The sequence below is a fragment of the Pelodiscus sinensis genome, chromosome 12, assembly GCF_049634645.1.
Source record: "Pelodiscus sinensis isolate JC-2024 chromosome 12, ASM4963464v1, whole genome shotgun sequence".
In the NCBI taxonomy this organism is placed as follows: Eukaryota; Metazoa; Chordata; order Testudines; family Trionychidae; genus Pelodiscus; species Pelodiscus sinensis.
Genome location: NC_134722.1, coordinates 4,072,241 through 4,087,116, shown reverse-complemented (window position 1 = coordinate 4,087,116; position 14,876 = coordinate 4,072,241). Strand labels below are relative to the sequence as shown.

The following is a 14,876-nucleotide window of genomic DNA, read 5'->3' as shown; positions in this document are numbered from 1 at the left end:
TCGGGCTCTTGAGACTGGCTCACTCCTTCTGGGAGTGGCCGAAGGGGTTAACGTCTCTAATGCACATGCCTCCCTGGGGAAAGTGAGGCACAGAGCACGGCTCTGCTCAGGATGCTCCATGGGACACGCTTCTTGCTGGCAAACCATTACCACAGAGTCCTTGTGCCGTCCCCAAGTCGCGGTTTGGGGTTCGCTTTTCCCCCACGTTGGCCATCTGCCAAGAATGCGCCTAAATCCCTTTTCATAGATTCATAGACTCTTAGGGTTGGAAGAGACCTCAGGAGTCACTGAGCCCAGTCCCCTGCCCAAAGCAGGACCAACCCAACTCAATCAGCCCAGCCAGGGCTTTGCCAAGCCGGGACTTAAAAACCTCTAGGGATGGAGATTCCACCCTCTCCCTAGGGAACCCAGCCCAGCGCTTCCCCACCCGCCTAGGGAAAGAGTTTTTCCTAATCTCCAACCTAGACCTCCCCCACTGCAACTTGAGGCCATTGCTCCTCGTTCTGTCATCTGCCCCACTGAGAACAGCCTCTCTCCATCCTCTTTGGAACCCCCTTCAGGGAGTTGAAGGCTGCTCTCAAATCCCCCCTCGCTCTTCTCTCCTGCAGACTAAACAAACCCAAATCCTGCAGCCTCTCCTCACAGGTCATGTGCTCCAGCCCCCTCATCATTTTGGTCGCCCTCCGCTGGACCCTCTCCAATGTGTCCACGTCCTGGCTGTAGCCCTCTCCCCCTTTCCAAACACTGCGGTGTCGTTACAACCCAGAACCGAGGCCCCCGGTGCTGGGACGTGGCGGCCGGCGTGTCCAGGCAGGGACACGAGCTGCCATCTCCCCAGCTCCCTTCATCTCATGCATGCATGTCCTGGCAGGGCCCTTTCCCGGCAGCCCCCAGTTTCGGAAACGCGCCGATGAGCAGACCGGGGAGGTCTGTTGACACCCCAGCTGGCGCATCCTCCCTGCTGGGCTTAGTGTCTGTGCAAGTGACAGCTGTGGATTCAGAGACCTACGCCGAGCTTGCTCCACCCTCTTGGCTGTTGCTATGCCCCCTCCTTTCTCTAGCCCCCATGGCTGATGTACTGCAGGCTGGGGGGAGCATGTCCCCCTCCGCATTAGATGACTTCTCCCTGCCCGGGGCTCTGCGGAACTCCAGTGAGCACCCTGGCCAGTCTAGGGCTGTAGATCCTTCCAGCACAGTGCAGATGTTGACTCGTCGGCTTGCAAGCCCTGCTTGGCCCAGATGAACCTGTAGGGTCTGTAGAACATCTGGAAAGGACTGGCCCCAGCATCCTTCTGGGCAGAGCAGCGTGCCCGGACTGGCTGGCTCCGGCCCGATCTGTTCTGACCTCCCGATCTTGGCATGGATGCAGGTTGTGCGTGTGTTTCTACAGGTGCCCTGGACGCTTCGTAGGCTGGCAGGCAGACTCATCCCATGGCCAGGAACCTACCTACCGCTGTCTAGGCCGGGGACAGGGATCTGTCTGTTTGCCAGCCTCCGCCCCGAGGCGCTGTCGTCCTCTTGTGTGCTCTCTGTCCAAGAGTGGGTGGCAACATAAGAACATCAGAACAGCCATACGGGGTTGGGCCAAAGGTCCATCCAGCCCAACGTCTTATCTGCCCACAGTGGCCAATGCCAGGTGCCCCAGAGGGAGGGACCACAACAAGGAATCAAGTGATCCCTTCCCCCGTCATCCATTTCCAGCCTCTGACAAACAGAGGCTGGCGACACCATCCCTGCCCATCCTGGCTAAAAGCCACTGATGGACCGAACCTCCATGAATGTATCTAGCTCTTTCTTGATCCCTGTTAAAGTCCTGGTGTTCACAGCATCCTCTGGCAAGGAGTTCCACAGGTTGCATGAAGAAAAACTTCAGATTGTTTGTTTTAAACCTACCACCTATTGAAACCTGCTTGCGGGAGCATGCGCTGAGTCCCCACAGGTGACTTCTACAGATGCTTATGTCTGCAGGAGAGGGATAGCAGCCGGAGGGATGCCCCCAAACGTCTCTGGCATTTGTGTGTACACAGAGGGGGCTCAGGACCACGGATGGAAGCGTCCTCTGCTGGTTTTGATCCGGGCAGAGCTGCACTCTGGGGCAAGCCGCCCTGAATTCCCCAAGGCCCCAATAGGACTATCAGTGGCCCACGTCACACTCACCGTGTCAGGCCTCTGCCCACGTGGGAGCATTGGCCACACACTCGCCCTGCGAACACACCGACGCCAGGGTACCCGCGGGAAGCCCTGACACGGAATTTTCCACTCATCTAGTCAGGGAACTGAAATAGTGTCATGTGACCTGCAACCAATCAGGGCTGTTCCCGTTTCCAGCAGTGGCTGGATTCCCCAGTGACGCTGGTGGGCGAGGTGGTTTTTCCACTGGCTGTGTGTGCAGCAGCTGGCAGTGACCCCATGCTCCTGGGAGCTGAGCCAGGCAAGTCACACCAAGAGTCAGGGGCCAAAGTCGACACAGAGATTGTTCGCTGCCGATCGCTTGCCCCGTTCTGCCCCGGGAGGGTTAATGGAGATGCTTTCGGGAGGGCCGCCATGGTGCCTGCCATTCCCAAGGCGCGGATGGGGCCGAACTTTCGGCTCTGGCTCGGTGTCCTACTGGAGAGGGTGTAGGACTGGAGAGCAACTTCACCTGCTCCCTGCCTGGGGGGTGTTGAGTGGCAAATTCTAATCCTGACCCTGCCACTGACTCAGGTTAGGGCATTTGCCTGCCTCAGTTTCCCCAGAACTAATATTGCGATGGCGACCTGGACCTGCCCCCACCAGAGTGCAGTGGCTGAGACTGTTCACGGCACTGGTGACTCACGGAGCTCCTTGGCCGGACGGTGCAGAGAATATAAACACACCTGGTGTATGAGACGCAGCTACCTGCCTGAATGAAACGAGCCAGCTTAAGAGGCTGAGGTGGGGCCGAGTGGGGGGGGCTGTGGGGTCTCGCGGCTGTGCCTGGCTTAGTGGTGTTGCGGTCCCAGTGGAATCCAGGCATCTGGCCAGGCTTTGCCCACTCTCGTGCGTGAACAGAGCCAGCTGGCTCGGTGCCAGAGATGCTTTTCGGGGGGGAGGGGCGATACTGCACTGGGCACGAGGTGGGGACGCAGGGCAGGGGCAGGAACATCCCAGTGAGTCACCCACCTCTGCTTCAACCTGCCAGGGGCAGGCCTGGTGCTCCCAGGGAGACCTGTTCCCCTCGCTTCTCTGGGGGGTGCATCTGCCGCCTAGGCCGTAGGCTGGGAAGGGTGGGTGGGGAGAACCGGGTGGGCACAGACTGGCAGGCCCGGCTGAGTTTGCTTCATCCCGCCCGCTCTATTTTCCCTGCCTGCTGTCCGCTCTTTGCCAGGAGCTCCCGGCTCTGCTGGCTGCTCTCCTACGAAGTACCTGCCTTTCCCCCATGGCTGGAAGGAAAAGCCAGCTGGAAATGGGGAGCACAGGGGTGGGTAAGCTAGTGGGGAGAGAGAGGCTCAAAGCCCTTGGCTTCTCCCCTCTCTCCCCCACCCCTTTCCCTCCTTTCCCCCGGGCTCCTCTGACCCGGACAAGCTGCTGCGAGGAGACACCTCAGCTCCGGGACTGGGGTCCGGATCGCGAGCCCCAGTGAAACCCTGAAGCTGTCTGGGCCCTCGACTCAGCCTCACGCATCAGAAGCTCAGCGACTCCCCCAAGGGGAGGCGCCTCCCTCCCTCACCCCCCCCCCCACTGCGCCCAATTCCCAGGGGCTCTGCAAGCCGCTCACGGGGACAGCTCCATCCCCAGCTGAGCTGACGGCTGTGGATTTCCCGCCCGACGCGGGGGCTTGGCCAGGCCCCAGCTGAACTCGTAGCCTCCCCTGAGCCTCAGAAGCCGGGGGTGGCGGTGAGATCTTCCCCAGCTTTACGGTTCTTGCAAGAACTACGGGGACAAAAAGTCTCGCCCGTGTCTGTCTGTCTGTCTCTCTCTTTTTTCACTCAGGCCCTGTTTATCTTTGCCGAATTAAATCCTTGATTAACCCTTATCTCCCCATTTCGGCGGCTATCTCTCCGTTGGCGCCGTGTGTCCAGACACCCGGTACAGGATGATTGATTCCCTAAAGATACGCGCGGCTTTTCGGATACTTCATTTATTGTCTAAATATTTTTGCTCCCATTTCAGCAGCTCCCTTATCGAGCCGCGTTGATGATTTCCAGCCCTGCTGTTCTCTGCCGCTCGCCTCCCTTCCTATCTCTGCCCAGAGAGCCGAGGAAGGAATCGCCGTTGCATCCCTGATAGCCACTATCGGCCCTCAGTCGATTTTCCTTTGTTGGTTTTGAGGCGGGGGGAGGAAGAAGGAGGCATGCCCTCTCCCCCCTCCCCCCCCATCCCCGGAGCGGCTAGTTCCAGGCTGCCATCCTGCCAGGGATAAGCCGCCAGCCACATGCTCCGGGCCTGGCTTCTGCATCAGGCCAAGCAAACCTTTCCCAGAGGGGCTCCCTGCTCCCGTGGTAGATGCACCACGGACCGTCTCTACCATGCCCATTGCTGGCCGTGGCCAGGCACTCAGGCCATGCAAAGGACAGTTTGGGCCAGCACAACCCTCCACCCAGTAATACTTGCCCCGAGCTGTACGTGACACGCAGCACTTTTTGTCGGTCCATCTCCAGGCGCCGTGCGGAGGAGGTCAGCGTCGGCTGTAAAATGGGGGAAACTGAGGCACGGAGCCGGGCAGTGACTTGTCCAGAGTCTGTCTGAGGTAGTGCTGGGAATTAGAACTCAGAGTCCCAAGCTAGCACTCTAACCACTACATCACATTGTCTCCCCCCAGGCTCCACCCCGGCCGGGACTCTCTTCCCCCGTTCGTGGGAGGGGGCTCTCCGTTTGTTGTTGGTAGTCAAGGGGCTCATAGAATCGCAGGGCTGGCAGAGTCCTCAGGAGTCATGGCGTCCCCCCTCTACCCAAAGCAGGACCAACCCAGCTCAAGCAGTCCAGCCAGGACTGTGTCCAGCCGGGACTTAAAAACCTCTCGGGATGGAGATTCCACCCTCTCCCTAGGGAACCCAGCCCAGCGCTTCCCCACCCTCCTCGAGAAATCGTTTATCCTAATATCCCACCTAGACCTCCCCCGCTGCAACTTGAGCCCTTTGCTCCTCGTTCTGCCCCCTGCCCCCACTGAGAACAGCCTCTCTCCTTCCTCTTTGGAACCCCCTTCCGGGCGTTGCAGGCTGCTCTCAAATCCCCCCTCACTCTTCTCTCCTGCAGACTAAACCAGCCCAAATCCCTCAGCCTCTCCTCATAGGCCACGTGTTGCATCATTTTCATTACCCTTCACTGGACTTTCTCCGATGCCTCCCTGTTCTTTAGGGCGCTCATTGTAGCCACTCTGTGCCCCATTGTGCAAGCCAAAAAGGGGCAAGCCAGGGCCAGGTAAAGATGCAGCAAGGGGCAACAGACCGAGCACAGGGCTGGGTGCCCGGAAGTCTTGAGTCTGAATCCGCTCTCTGCCACTGCTTCACTCTGTGGCCTTGGGCGAGGCCTGTCCCTGCTCTGTGTGAACACTTCCCTGCCTCTCTGAGCAGCTTCAAGGGGGGCTTGGCGGCGTGTTTCTGGTGGGAGGGTTCTGTGCGGGGTTACTGCCTCCTCCCCGTGAGGCAGTGCGGGCCGGCCTCGTGCAGAGAGCGCGGGAGGCTGTAATTGGCAGAAGTGAGTCTCAGCAAAGAGCAGGGAGAGGTCTCAGCAGGGCAAAGTGAAGCCATGCGCCCTGCATAAGAACGGCCATACTGGGTCCAACCAAAGATCCATCTAGGCCAGTGCCCTGTCTGCTGGCAGTGGCCCATGCCAGATGCTCCCGAGGGAGTGAACTGAACAGGGAACCATCTCGTGATCCCCTCCTGTCATCCATTCCCAGCTTCTAACAAAAAGAAATGAGGGACACCATCCCTGCCAATTCTGGCTAATAAGCATTGATGGACCCATCCTCCATGAATCTCTCTAGTTCTTTTTGAACCCTGGTAAAGTCTTGGTCTTCACAACATCCTCTGGCAAGGAGTTCCACAGGTTGACAGTGCGCTGTGTGAAGAAAAACGTCCTTTGGTTTGTTTTAACCCTGCTCCCTCTTCATTGCATTTGGTGCCCCCTAGTGGTTGTGTCATGCAGCGCGCGCGTCCGCGGTCACGCACCGTCACTGCCAAGCAACCGGCCTGACCCGCACGCCCTGGACAGGAACCCAGCTGGGGAAGGCGGGCGTGCTATCCCCAGAGAGGAAAGCCCTGGCTGTCTCCGCTGCTGGAGTGACTCCTCTGCAGGGAGACACGGGGAGGCCAGCTGTGCCCTGGGCCGCGAACCAGGGAGCCGCTGCCGTTCAGGCCGCGTGTCTCCATCCTGTGCCAGCCAGCCGCCTGTGTCCTGGACCCCTGGGCTCTGCCCCACCAGGCCACGGGGCTCCAAGAGACCCCTGAGAATGTCGTTGTGCTAAGTGGGGAGGGCCCGGGGAGTTGGGGGGGTGACTATTCTCTGGCCAGGCCTCTGCAGTGCTGCCAGTGCCAGCCTGGATCGGTGCCCACAGGAGCTGCCCTGCCCAGCGCCGGGGGCAGGGGCCTGTCTTGTCTGCATCCTAATCCCCCCCGCCCCCCAGCTGCCTCTCCCCCCAGACCCAGGGTTAATGGCTAACTGGCAGGCCGGTCCCTGCCCCCGGCCTGCTGAGGGGGTGGAGCGAGGGGTCGGCCCTACCCCAGATAAAGCTCTGCCGGCGGATGCGGCGCAGATAGGGTTTCTGATGGTTATCGGCGGCAAGACACTGACCTCTTTGTTCGGGGAAAACAAGGCGGGTTGTGAGAGGTTGTGGCCGGGGGCGTGCCAGGGGGCTGGAAGCCACGTGAAGGGGTGGGCCGCCCTGCTTCCCGCTCCCGTCCCGGCGATGGGCCAGGGGGTCAAGGGAGACGTTGCGCCGGGGCTGAGCCGGGCGGGGCGTGGGGGTGCGGGAGGGGGACGTGCCAAGCGCCTGCCATGTGGGAAAGGAAAATCCAACCACGGCAATCTGGGGGCGGGGCGTCCTTGAACTACCCCGGTGTGGGTGTGGCGGCTGCCTGCTCCCTCGGCAGTGGGGTGGGGTGCTGAATGCCCCCCCCTCTGTCCCTGCTCCTCACCACCACGAATCCCCGTGCGGGGCCAGCGGCCAGCGGCCAGGACTCCGGGCCCAGCAGCCTTGAGGGGTGCAGGGCTGGCAGCCAGGATGCCCAGAGCCTGGGGTGCAGGAGCACCCCGAATTCCCTCACCTGTGTCCCTCAGCAGCACTGGGCCGGGGGGCGGGGTCACCTGATGTGGGACCAACGGGAACGGTTATGACTCTAGGGTTTCTTGAGAGTGGGGGCCGGGTTAGGGTCGGAGGGTCGCCGGGCCGAGCCGTGGGGCCGGGTGGGGGTCGGAGGGTCGCCGGGCCGAGCCGTGGGGCCGGGTGGGGGTCGGAGGGTCGCCGGGCCGAGCCGTGGGGCCGGGTGGGGGTCGGAGGGTCGTGGGGCCGGGCTGCTGGGGTCTGTCCCACAATGCACCTCACGGGACACTCACGCGCTCCCCTCCCCTCTGCCCAGGGGGCGACTCTCCCCCCCTTAACTCACCCAGGACTCCCAGGCCCCGGGCGAATATTTAGCCCCTCCCAACACCTGCCCGGCACGGGGCGGGGGGGGACTTGGGGATTTCCACTGGCTTGTGCAAGGGGGGCACAGAAACCTGGGGGAGCAGCCGTAGTAAACTGGAGTTGCTGGTCTGGCACATTTCATGGCCCGAAACCAGGGGGCCAGGATGACCCCCCTTAATTTCCACACACACCCCCCACGCCCTTCCTTCTGACCTAGGATTGCTCTGGGCATTCCTGTCACCAGGGGAGGGGACAGCTCACACACCTCTCCCTGTTCTGGGGGGGCGAGGAGGGGCCCCGCTCACACACCTCTCCCTGTTCTGGGGGGGGCGAGGAGGGGCCCCGCTCACACACCTCTCCCTGTTCTGGGGGGGCGAGGAGGGGCCCCGCTCACACACCTCTCCGTGTTCTGGGGGGGCGAGGAGGGGCCCCGCTCACACACCTCTCCCTGTTCTGGGGGGGCGAGGAGGGGCCCCGCTCACACACCTCTCCCTGTTCTGGGGGGGCGAGGAGGGGCCCCGCTCACACACCTCTCCCTGTTCTGGGGGGGCGAGGAGGGGCCCCGCTCACACACCTCTCCGTGTTCTGGGGGGGCGAGGAGGGGCCCCGCTCACACACCTCTCCCTGTTCTGGGGGGGCGAGGAGGGGCCCCGCTCACACACCTCTCCCTGTTCTGGGGGGGCGAGGAGGGGCCCCGCTCACACACCTCTCCCTGTTCTGGGGGGGCGAGGAGGGGCCCCGCTCACACACCTCTCCCTGTTCTGGGGGGGCGAGGAGGGGCCCCGCTCACACACCTCTCCCTGTTCTGGGGGGGCGAGGAGGGGCCCCGCTCACACACCTCTCCCTGTTCTGGGGGGGCGAGGAGGGGCCCCGCTCACACACCTCTCCCTGTTCTGGGGGGGCGAGGAGGGGCCCCGCTCACACACCTCTCCCTGTTCTGGGGGGGCGAGGAGGAGCCCCGCTCACACACCTCTCCGTGTTCTGGGGGGGCGAGGAGGGGCCCCGCTCACACACCTCTCCCTGTTCTGGGGGGGCGAGGAGGGGCCCCGTTCACACACCTCTCCCTGTTCTGGGGGGGCGAGGAGGGGCCCCGCTCACACACCTCTCCCTGTTCTGGGGGGGCGAGGAGGGGCCCCGCTCACACACCTCTCCGTGTTCTGGGGGGGCGAGGAGGGGCCCCGCTCACACACCTCTCCGTGTTCTGGGGGGGCGAGGAGGGGCCCCGCTCACACACCTCTCCCTGTTCTGGGGGGGCGAGGAGGGGCCCCGCTCACACACCTCTCCGTGTTCTGGGGGGGCGAGGAGGGGCCCCGCTCACACACCTCTCCCTGTTCTGGGGGGGCGAGGAGGGGCCCCGCTCACACACCTCTCCCTGTTCTGGGGGGGGCGAGGGGCCCCGCTCACACACCTCTCCGTGTTCTGGGGGGGCGAGGAGGGGCCCCGCTCACACACCTCTCCGTGTTCTGGGGGGGCGAGGAGGGGCCCCGCTCACACACCTCTCCGTGTTCTGGGGGGGCGAGGAGGGGCCCCGCTCACACACCTCTCCGTGTTCTGGGGGGGCGAGGAGGGGCCCCGCTCACACACCTCTCCCAGTTCTGGGGGGGCGAGGAGGGGCCCCGCTCACACACCTCTCCGTGTTCTGGGGGGGCGAGGAGGGGCCCCGCTCACACACCTCTCCGTGTTCTGGGGGGGCGAGGAGGGGCCCCGCTCACACACCTCTCCGTGTTCTGGGGGGGCGAGGAGGAGCCCCGCTCACACACCTCTCCCTGTTCTGGGGGGGCGAGGAGGGGCCCCGCTCACACACCTCTCCCTGTTCTGGGGGGGCGAGGAGGGGCCCCGCTCACACACCTCTCCGTGTTCTGGGGGGGCGAGGAGGAGCCCCGCTCACACACCTCTCCGTGTTCTGGGGGGGCGAGGAGGGGCCCCGCTCACACACCTCTCCCTGTTCTGGGGGGGCGAGGAGGGGCCCCGTTCACACACCTCTCCCTGTTCTGGGGGGGCGAGGAGGGGCCCCGCTCACACACCTCTCCCTGTTCTGGGGGGGCGAGGAGGGGCCCCGCTCACACACCTCTCCGTGTTCTGGGGGGGCGAGGAGGGGCCCCGCTCACACACCTCTCCGTGTTCTGGGGGGGCGAGGAGGGGCCCCGCTCACACACCTCTCCGTGTTCTGGGGGGGCGAGGAGGGGCCCCGCTCACACACCTCTCCGTGTTCTGGGGGGGCGAGGAGGGGCCCCGCTCACACACCTCTCCCTGTTCTGGGGGGGCGAGGAGGGGCCCCGCTCACACACCTCTCCCTGTTCTGGGGGGGCGAGGAGGGGCCCCGCTCACACACCTCTCCCTGTTCTGGGGGGGCGAGGAGGGGCCCCGCTCACACACCTCTCCCTGTTCTGGGGGGGCGAGGAGGGGCCCCGCTCACACACCTCTCCCTGTTCTGGGGGGGCGAGGAGGGGCCCCGCTCACACACCTCTCCGTGTTCTGGGGGGGCGAGGAGGGGCCCCGTTCACACACCTCTCCCTGTTCTGGGGGGGCGAGGAGGGGCCCCGCTCACACACCTCTCCCTGTTCTGGGGGGGCGAGGAGGGGCCCCGCTCACACACCTCTCCCTGTTCTGGGGGGGCGAGGAGGGGCCCCGCTCACACACCTCTCCTTGTTCTGGGGGGGCGAGGAGGGGCCCCGCTCACACACCTCTCCCTGTTCTGGGGGGGCGAGGAGGGGCCCCGCTCACACACCTCTCCCTGTTCTGGGGGGGCGAGGAGGGGCCCCGCTCACACACCTCTCCCTGTTCTGGGGGGGCGAGGAGGGGCCCCGCTCACACACCTCTCCCTGTTCTGGGGGGGCGAGGAGGGGCCCCGCTCACACACCTCTCCCTGTTCTGGGGGGGCGAGGAGGGGCCCCGCTCACACACCTCTCCGTGTTCTGGGGGGGCGAGGAGGGGCCCCGCTCACACACCTCTCCCTGTTCTGGGGGGGGGAGGAGTTTCCAGCTCACACACCTCTCCCTGTTCTGGGGGGGGGGGAGTTCCCAGCTCACACACCTCTCCCTGTTCTGGGGGGGGGGGGGAAGTTCCCAGCTCACACACCTCTCCGTGTTCTGGGGGGGGGGGGGAAGTTCCCAGCTCACACACCTCTCCGTGTTCTGGGGGGGGGAGGAGTTTCCAGCTCACACACCTCTCCCTGTTCTGGGGGGGGGGGAGTTCCCAGCTCACACACCTCTCCGTGTTCTGGGGGGGAAGTTCCCAGCTCACACACCTCTCCGTGTTCTGGGGGAGGAGTTCCCAGCTCACACACCTCTCCGTGTTCTGGGGGGGGGGGAGGAGTTTCCAGCTCACACACCTCTCCCTGTTCTGGGGGGGGGGGGAAGTTCCCAGCTCACACACCTCTCCCTGTTCTGGGGGGGGGGGAGTTCCCAGCTCACACACCTCTCCCTGTTCTGGGGGGGGGGGAAGTTCCCAGCTCACACACCTCTCCGTGTTCTGGGGGGGAAGTTCCCAGCTCACACACCTCTCCGTGTTCTGGGGGGGGAGTTCCCAGCTCACACACCTCTCCCTGTTCTGGGGGGGGGGGGAAGTTCCCAGCTCACACACCTCTCCGTGTTCTGGGGGGGGGGAGTTCCCAGCTCACACACCTCTCCGTGTTCTGGGGGGGGAAGTTCCCAGCTCACACACCTCTCCGTGTTCTGGGGGGGGGGGGGAGTTCCCAGCTCACACACCTCTCCGTGTTCTGGGGGGGGGGAGTTCCCAGCTCACACACCTCTCCGTGTTCTGGGGGGGGGGGAAGTTCCCAGCTCACACACCTCTCCGTGTTCTGGGGGGGGGGGAGTTCCCAGCTCACACACCTCTCCGTGTTCTGGGGGGGGGGGAGTTCCCAGCTCACACACCTCTCCGTGTTCTGGGGGGGGGGAGTTCCCAGCTCACACACCTCTCCGTGTTCTGGGGGGGGGGGGGAGTTCCCAGCTCACACACCTCTCCGTGTTCTGGGGGGGGGGGAGTTCCCAGCTCACACACCTCTCCGTGTTCTGGGGGGGGGGAGTTCCCAGCTCACACACCTCTCCGTGTTCTGGGGGGGGGGAAGTTCCCAGCTCACACACCTCTCCGTGTTCTGGGGGGGGGGGGAGTTCCCAGCTCACACACCTCTCCGTGTTCTGGGGGGGGGGGAAGTTCCCAGCTCACACACCTCTCCGTGTTCTGGGGGGGGGGGGAGTTCCCAGCTCACACACCTCTCCGTGTTCTGGCCAAAACCAGGCTCCTCTCTGCCCCGTCAGCACAAGCGCGGCGTGCGCCCGTGTGTTTATCACGCTCCCAGCACTGTGCTCCGGGCGGCGATAAGGCCTAAACCGACCGGGCCTGTCAGCCGGAGGGCGAGGGCTGAGAAATATTGGGACGAATAATTAGATTTCATATCGTTGCCGCAACAGCCATCGAAGGATCAGGCAGATTAATTTTTTCCCTCCTCTGCTCATTAATATTCATTAGCGACGCGGCGCTGGGCTGAGGCCAGGCGCGAACGGGGACCGGGAGGCGGATGGTGCCGGAGCCTGCGTGCTGTGCCGGAGACCGCGTTCCCCTGTGGCCTTTCCTCCGAGCCCCTTCTCTTTCCAAGCCCCTAAGGCCACGGCTCTGGCTGCCGGTACGAGGCCACGAACCGGTCACGTGGGAGAGGCTGGGGTGTAATGGGGGGGGAATAAAGCGATATTGCAAACCTGGCGGTCACTGGAGGGGGTCCCTGGGTCCTGCTCCCCATGCCTGAGCCTGCTTGATTCCCATGGATGGGAGGGGGCTTCAAGGGAGACTGCAGGACAGTTAGCGGGTTCTGTATTATTGTAACGGCCAGGCGCCCCGGGCCTGGAGCAAGCCCCCCACGGTGCCAGGCGCGGTACAAACTCATCCCTGCCCCCAAAGCCCCGTCATCCCCACAGCAGAGCAACGCTCCGAGCTGCCTAGGCCAGAAGTGGGGATTGCCTCAGACTTGGCCAGCGCAGGGTGGGAACGTCCCCCCGGGCCGGCTGGCGGGGATGGGATGCAGGGTCTCCTAGAAGCAGGGCCGCGGGAGACGAGGCTCCCAGCCTGCCCAGTGCCACGAGCGCTAGAGTCTGAGCTCAGCTGTTTGGGGGGTGGCACTAGGCCAGCCGGGCTCTGCGGGTTTTTCGATTGTCGGGAGGGCGGCTGGAATACGCAGGCTCCCCCGGTGCAGACCCTCCAGGACGTGGGCTCCAGCCGTCCGGAAGGCTCCGTCCCGCCTCGCGGCCTGGCTCTGGCAGAGGGGATCAGGGCTCTGGGAGCCAGGCCTCTTTGTGACCCCCAGGACCCGCACTGGGGACACCTCTCCCCCTCTCCCAAAGCCTGCAGGGCCCAGCGGAGGAGAGGCCTTTTAGGAAGGCACGGTACAGTTGGGAGGGGGGAGTCCTCGGGGTGCTGTTGAGCAGAGTTCATGTGCGCAAGGGGGTGTCTTGGGGGGGAATCAGCAGTCTCCCCCATGCCTTGGAGGGCACAGAGACCCCCCTGTTGTGTCGGGGAGCAGCATCCGGCCCCGGTGCATCGTGGTCTGCTGTCGGTGCCACGTGGCCCGTGCAAATGTTTTCGCTGCGCCCTCCAACTCACAAGGCCGCGGCCGTGCGAGGCGAGTGAGCCTGGTGCCCGTGGCCGTCTCCACGGGGATGCGGCGTGCTCTGCGCAGCCAGGCAGTCCCTCCCCTCCCCTCCCTTCCCCCTTCTCTTCCTCCCTGCCCCAGCCCTGGCGCTGCGCGGAGGCCAGGGTGATGCGAGGTGTTTCCTGCGCCAGGGCGTGCGGGGCTGCCGGAGCCAGAGGCCAGCAGGAGAGGAAATAACAGGCTTGTCAGCACGAGGCAGGGCAGGGGGCGGCTGGCCAGCGGCCTGGACGGCATGCTGCACTATTGCTGGGGGCTGGGGCGGGCCTACTCCAGCACCCCGAGGCTCGTGTGACACGAGAGTCTCAGGCCCTGCACACACGTCTGTCCCCGTGCAATGCTGCTGCTGCAGCATCCGGGCGTGCGAGCCCTGCACTGCTGCGGGGGCCCAACCCCCCCCCAGCCAGAAGGCCTTCCCACCCCGCACCGACTGCTCAGGACAGGGTGGGGATCCCGAAGGTGGGGGGACGGAGGGGCCTGGGGCAGGGCAGGGGTGACTTTTGGGGTCAGAGCAATGGGCCTGCCAGGGGTGACGAGCCCCGGGGGTGTGACAGCTCATCTGGGGGCCACGTTCAGCAGCCGGCGGCAGGTGCCTTGGGGCTGCCGGGGTGTTGTGCACGGCTCTGCACGGGGACATCCGAGCACGCTCACGCTCTGCCGTGAATACTCACATGGAAGCAGAAACATTTGATGCTCACGTGTCCCATTTTGAGAGGCAGCTGGGCAAGTCACGGCCCCGCCCGACCATCTCCTGCCCCCGTCTCCTCTCCACCCCACCCCCCTCAAGACACCTGGCCCTGCTGCTCTCCACCCCACAGCATCCAGGCCTGAGCTTGCCTGGGGATGGGGGCAGCTGTTACCGCAGGACTGGCTGTTCCTTGTGTGCCGAGCTCCCCACACCGGCCTGGACCGCAGCTCTTTCTCTCCCATCGATCCCCGTAGAGCTCATGAGCCCCTCATCGTGTGCCCAGGCATCCCTGGGGGGCTTGTGACAGCAGCCCGCACATCCGGGGCAGGAGTAGGGGATGGCTTGTACATCCCTGCAGTCTCCGGTCCAGCCAATCTCAATGCCAGACCGCTGTCCGGGAAGAGCCAAGCTGCTGGGGAGCTCCCCTCCTTGGCGTGTGTCCCCGGCACCTCCCCCAGCTGGGTGCTCCCCATTGGGACCCAGACGAGGAGGGACCCCACAGAGCCTGCTTTGCGCCATGCGGGGACGGGCACAATTCATCCTTCTCTCCTGTGTCTCTTGCCAGAGTCTGCCTGTGACACTAATGCTGGGAGACGAGCGGTGCTGGCTGGCCAGGCTGCCCCTGGTGTCCGGAGAAGCTGAGGCCAACTCGGTGATCTACAGGAAGGGTGGGTATCCTGCCCGTGGCACAGGCGCTCGCACCTATCGCGTCCTGGCTGCCGTGGGCCTTGCAGGCTGATGGATCCCTCCCCCTGTAAACACACTCCTTCGGAAAGTCATTGTGGCTGCTGCTAGTCACCTCCCGCCCTCTGCCTGGCTCCAGCAGGAAAATGCTTCCCCCACCTCCTTCCTAGGTCAGGTTACAGCTTTGACTCTGGTCAGTTTCAGTGTCCCTCAGGGCAATGAAAAGCGTCCGTGCCAATCTAGACGCGCTTTTCCGCAAAAAAGCCACAATGGCCATT

General features: G+C 64.4%; 1 protein-coding gene across 1 annotated transcript in view; it reads left to right on the top strand.

Annotated features, from left to right (window-relative positions):
- ZFPM1 (zinc finger protein, FOG family member 1) overlaps nt 1–14,876 on the top strand; it is a 143,643-nt gene that overhangs the window by 118,194 nt on the left and 10,573 nt on the right. Inside the window, 1 exon segment of the mRNA XM_075939904.1 lies at nt 14,480–14,582. Within this exon segment, the coding sequence (XP_075796019.1) occupies nt 14,480–14,582 (103 nt within the window).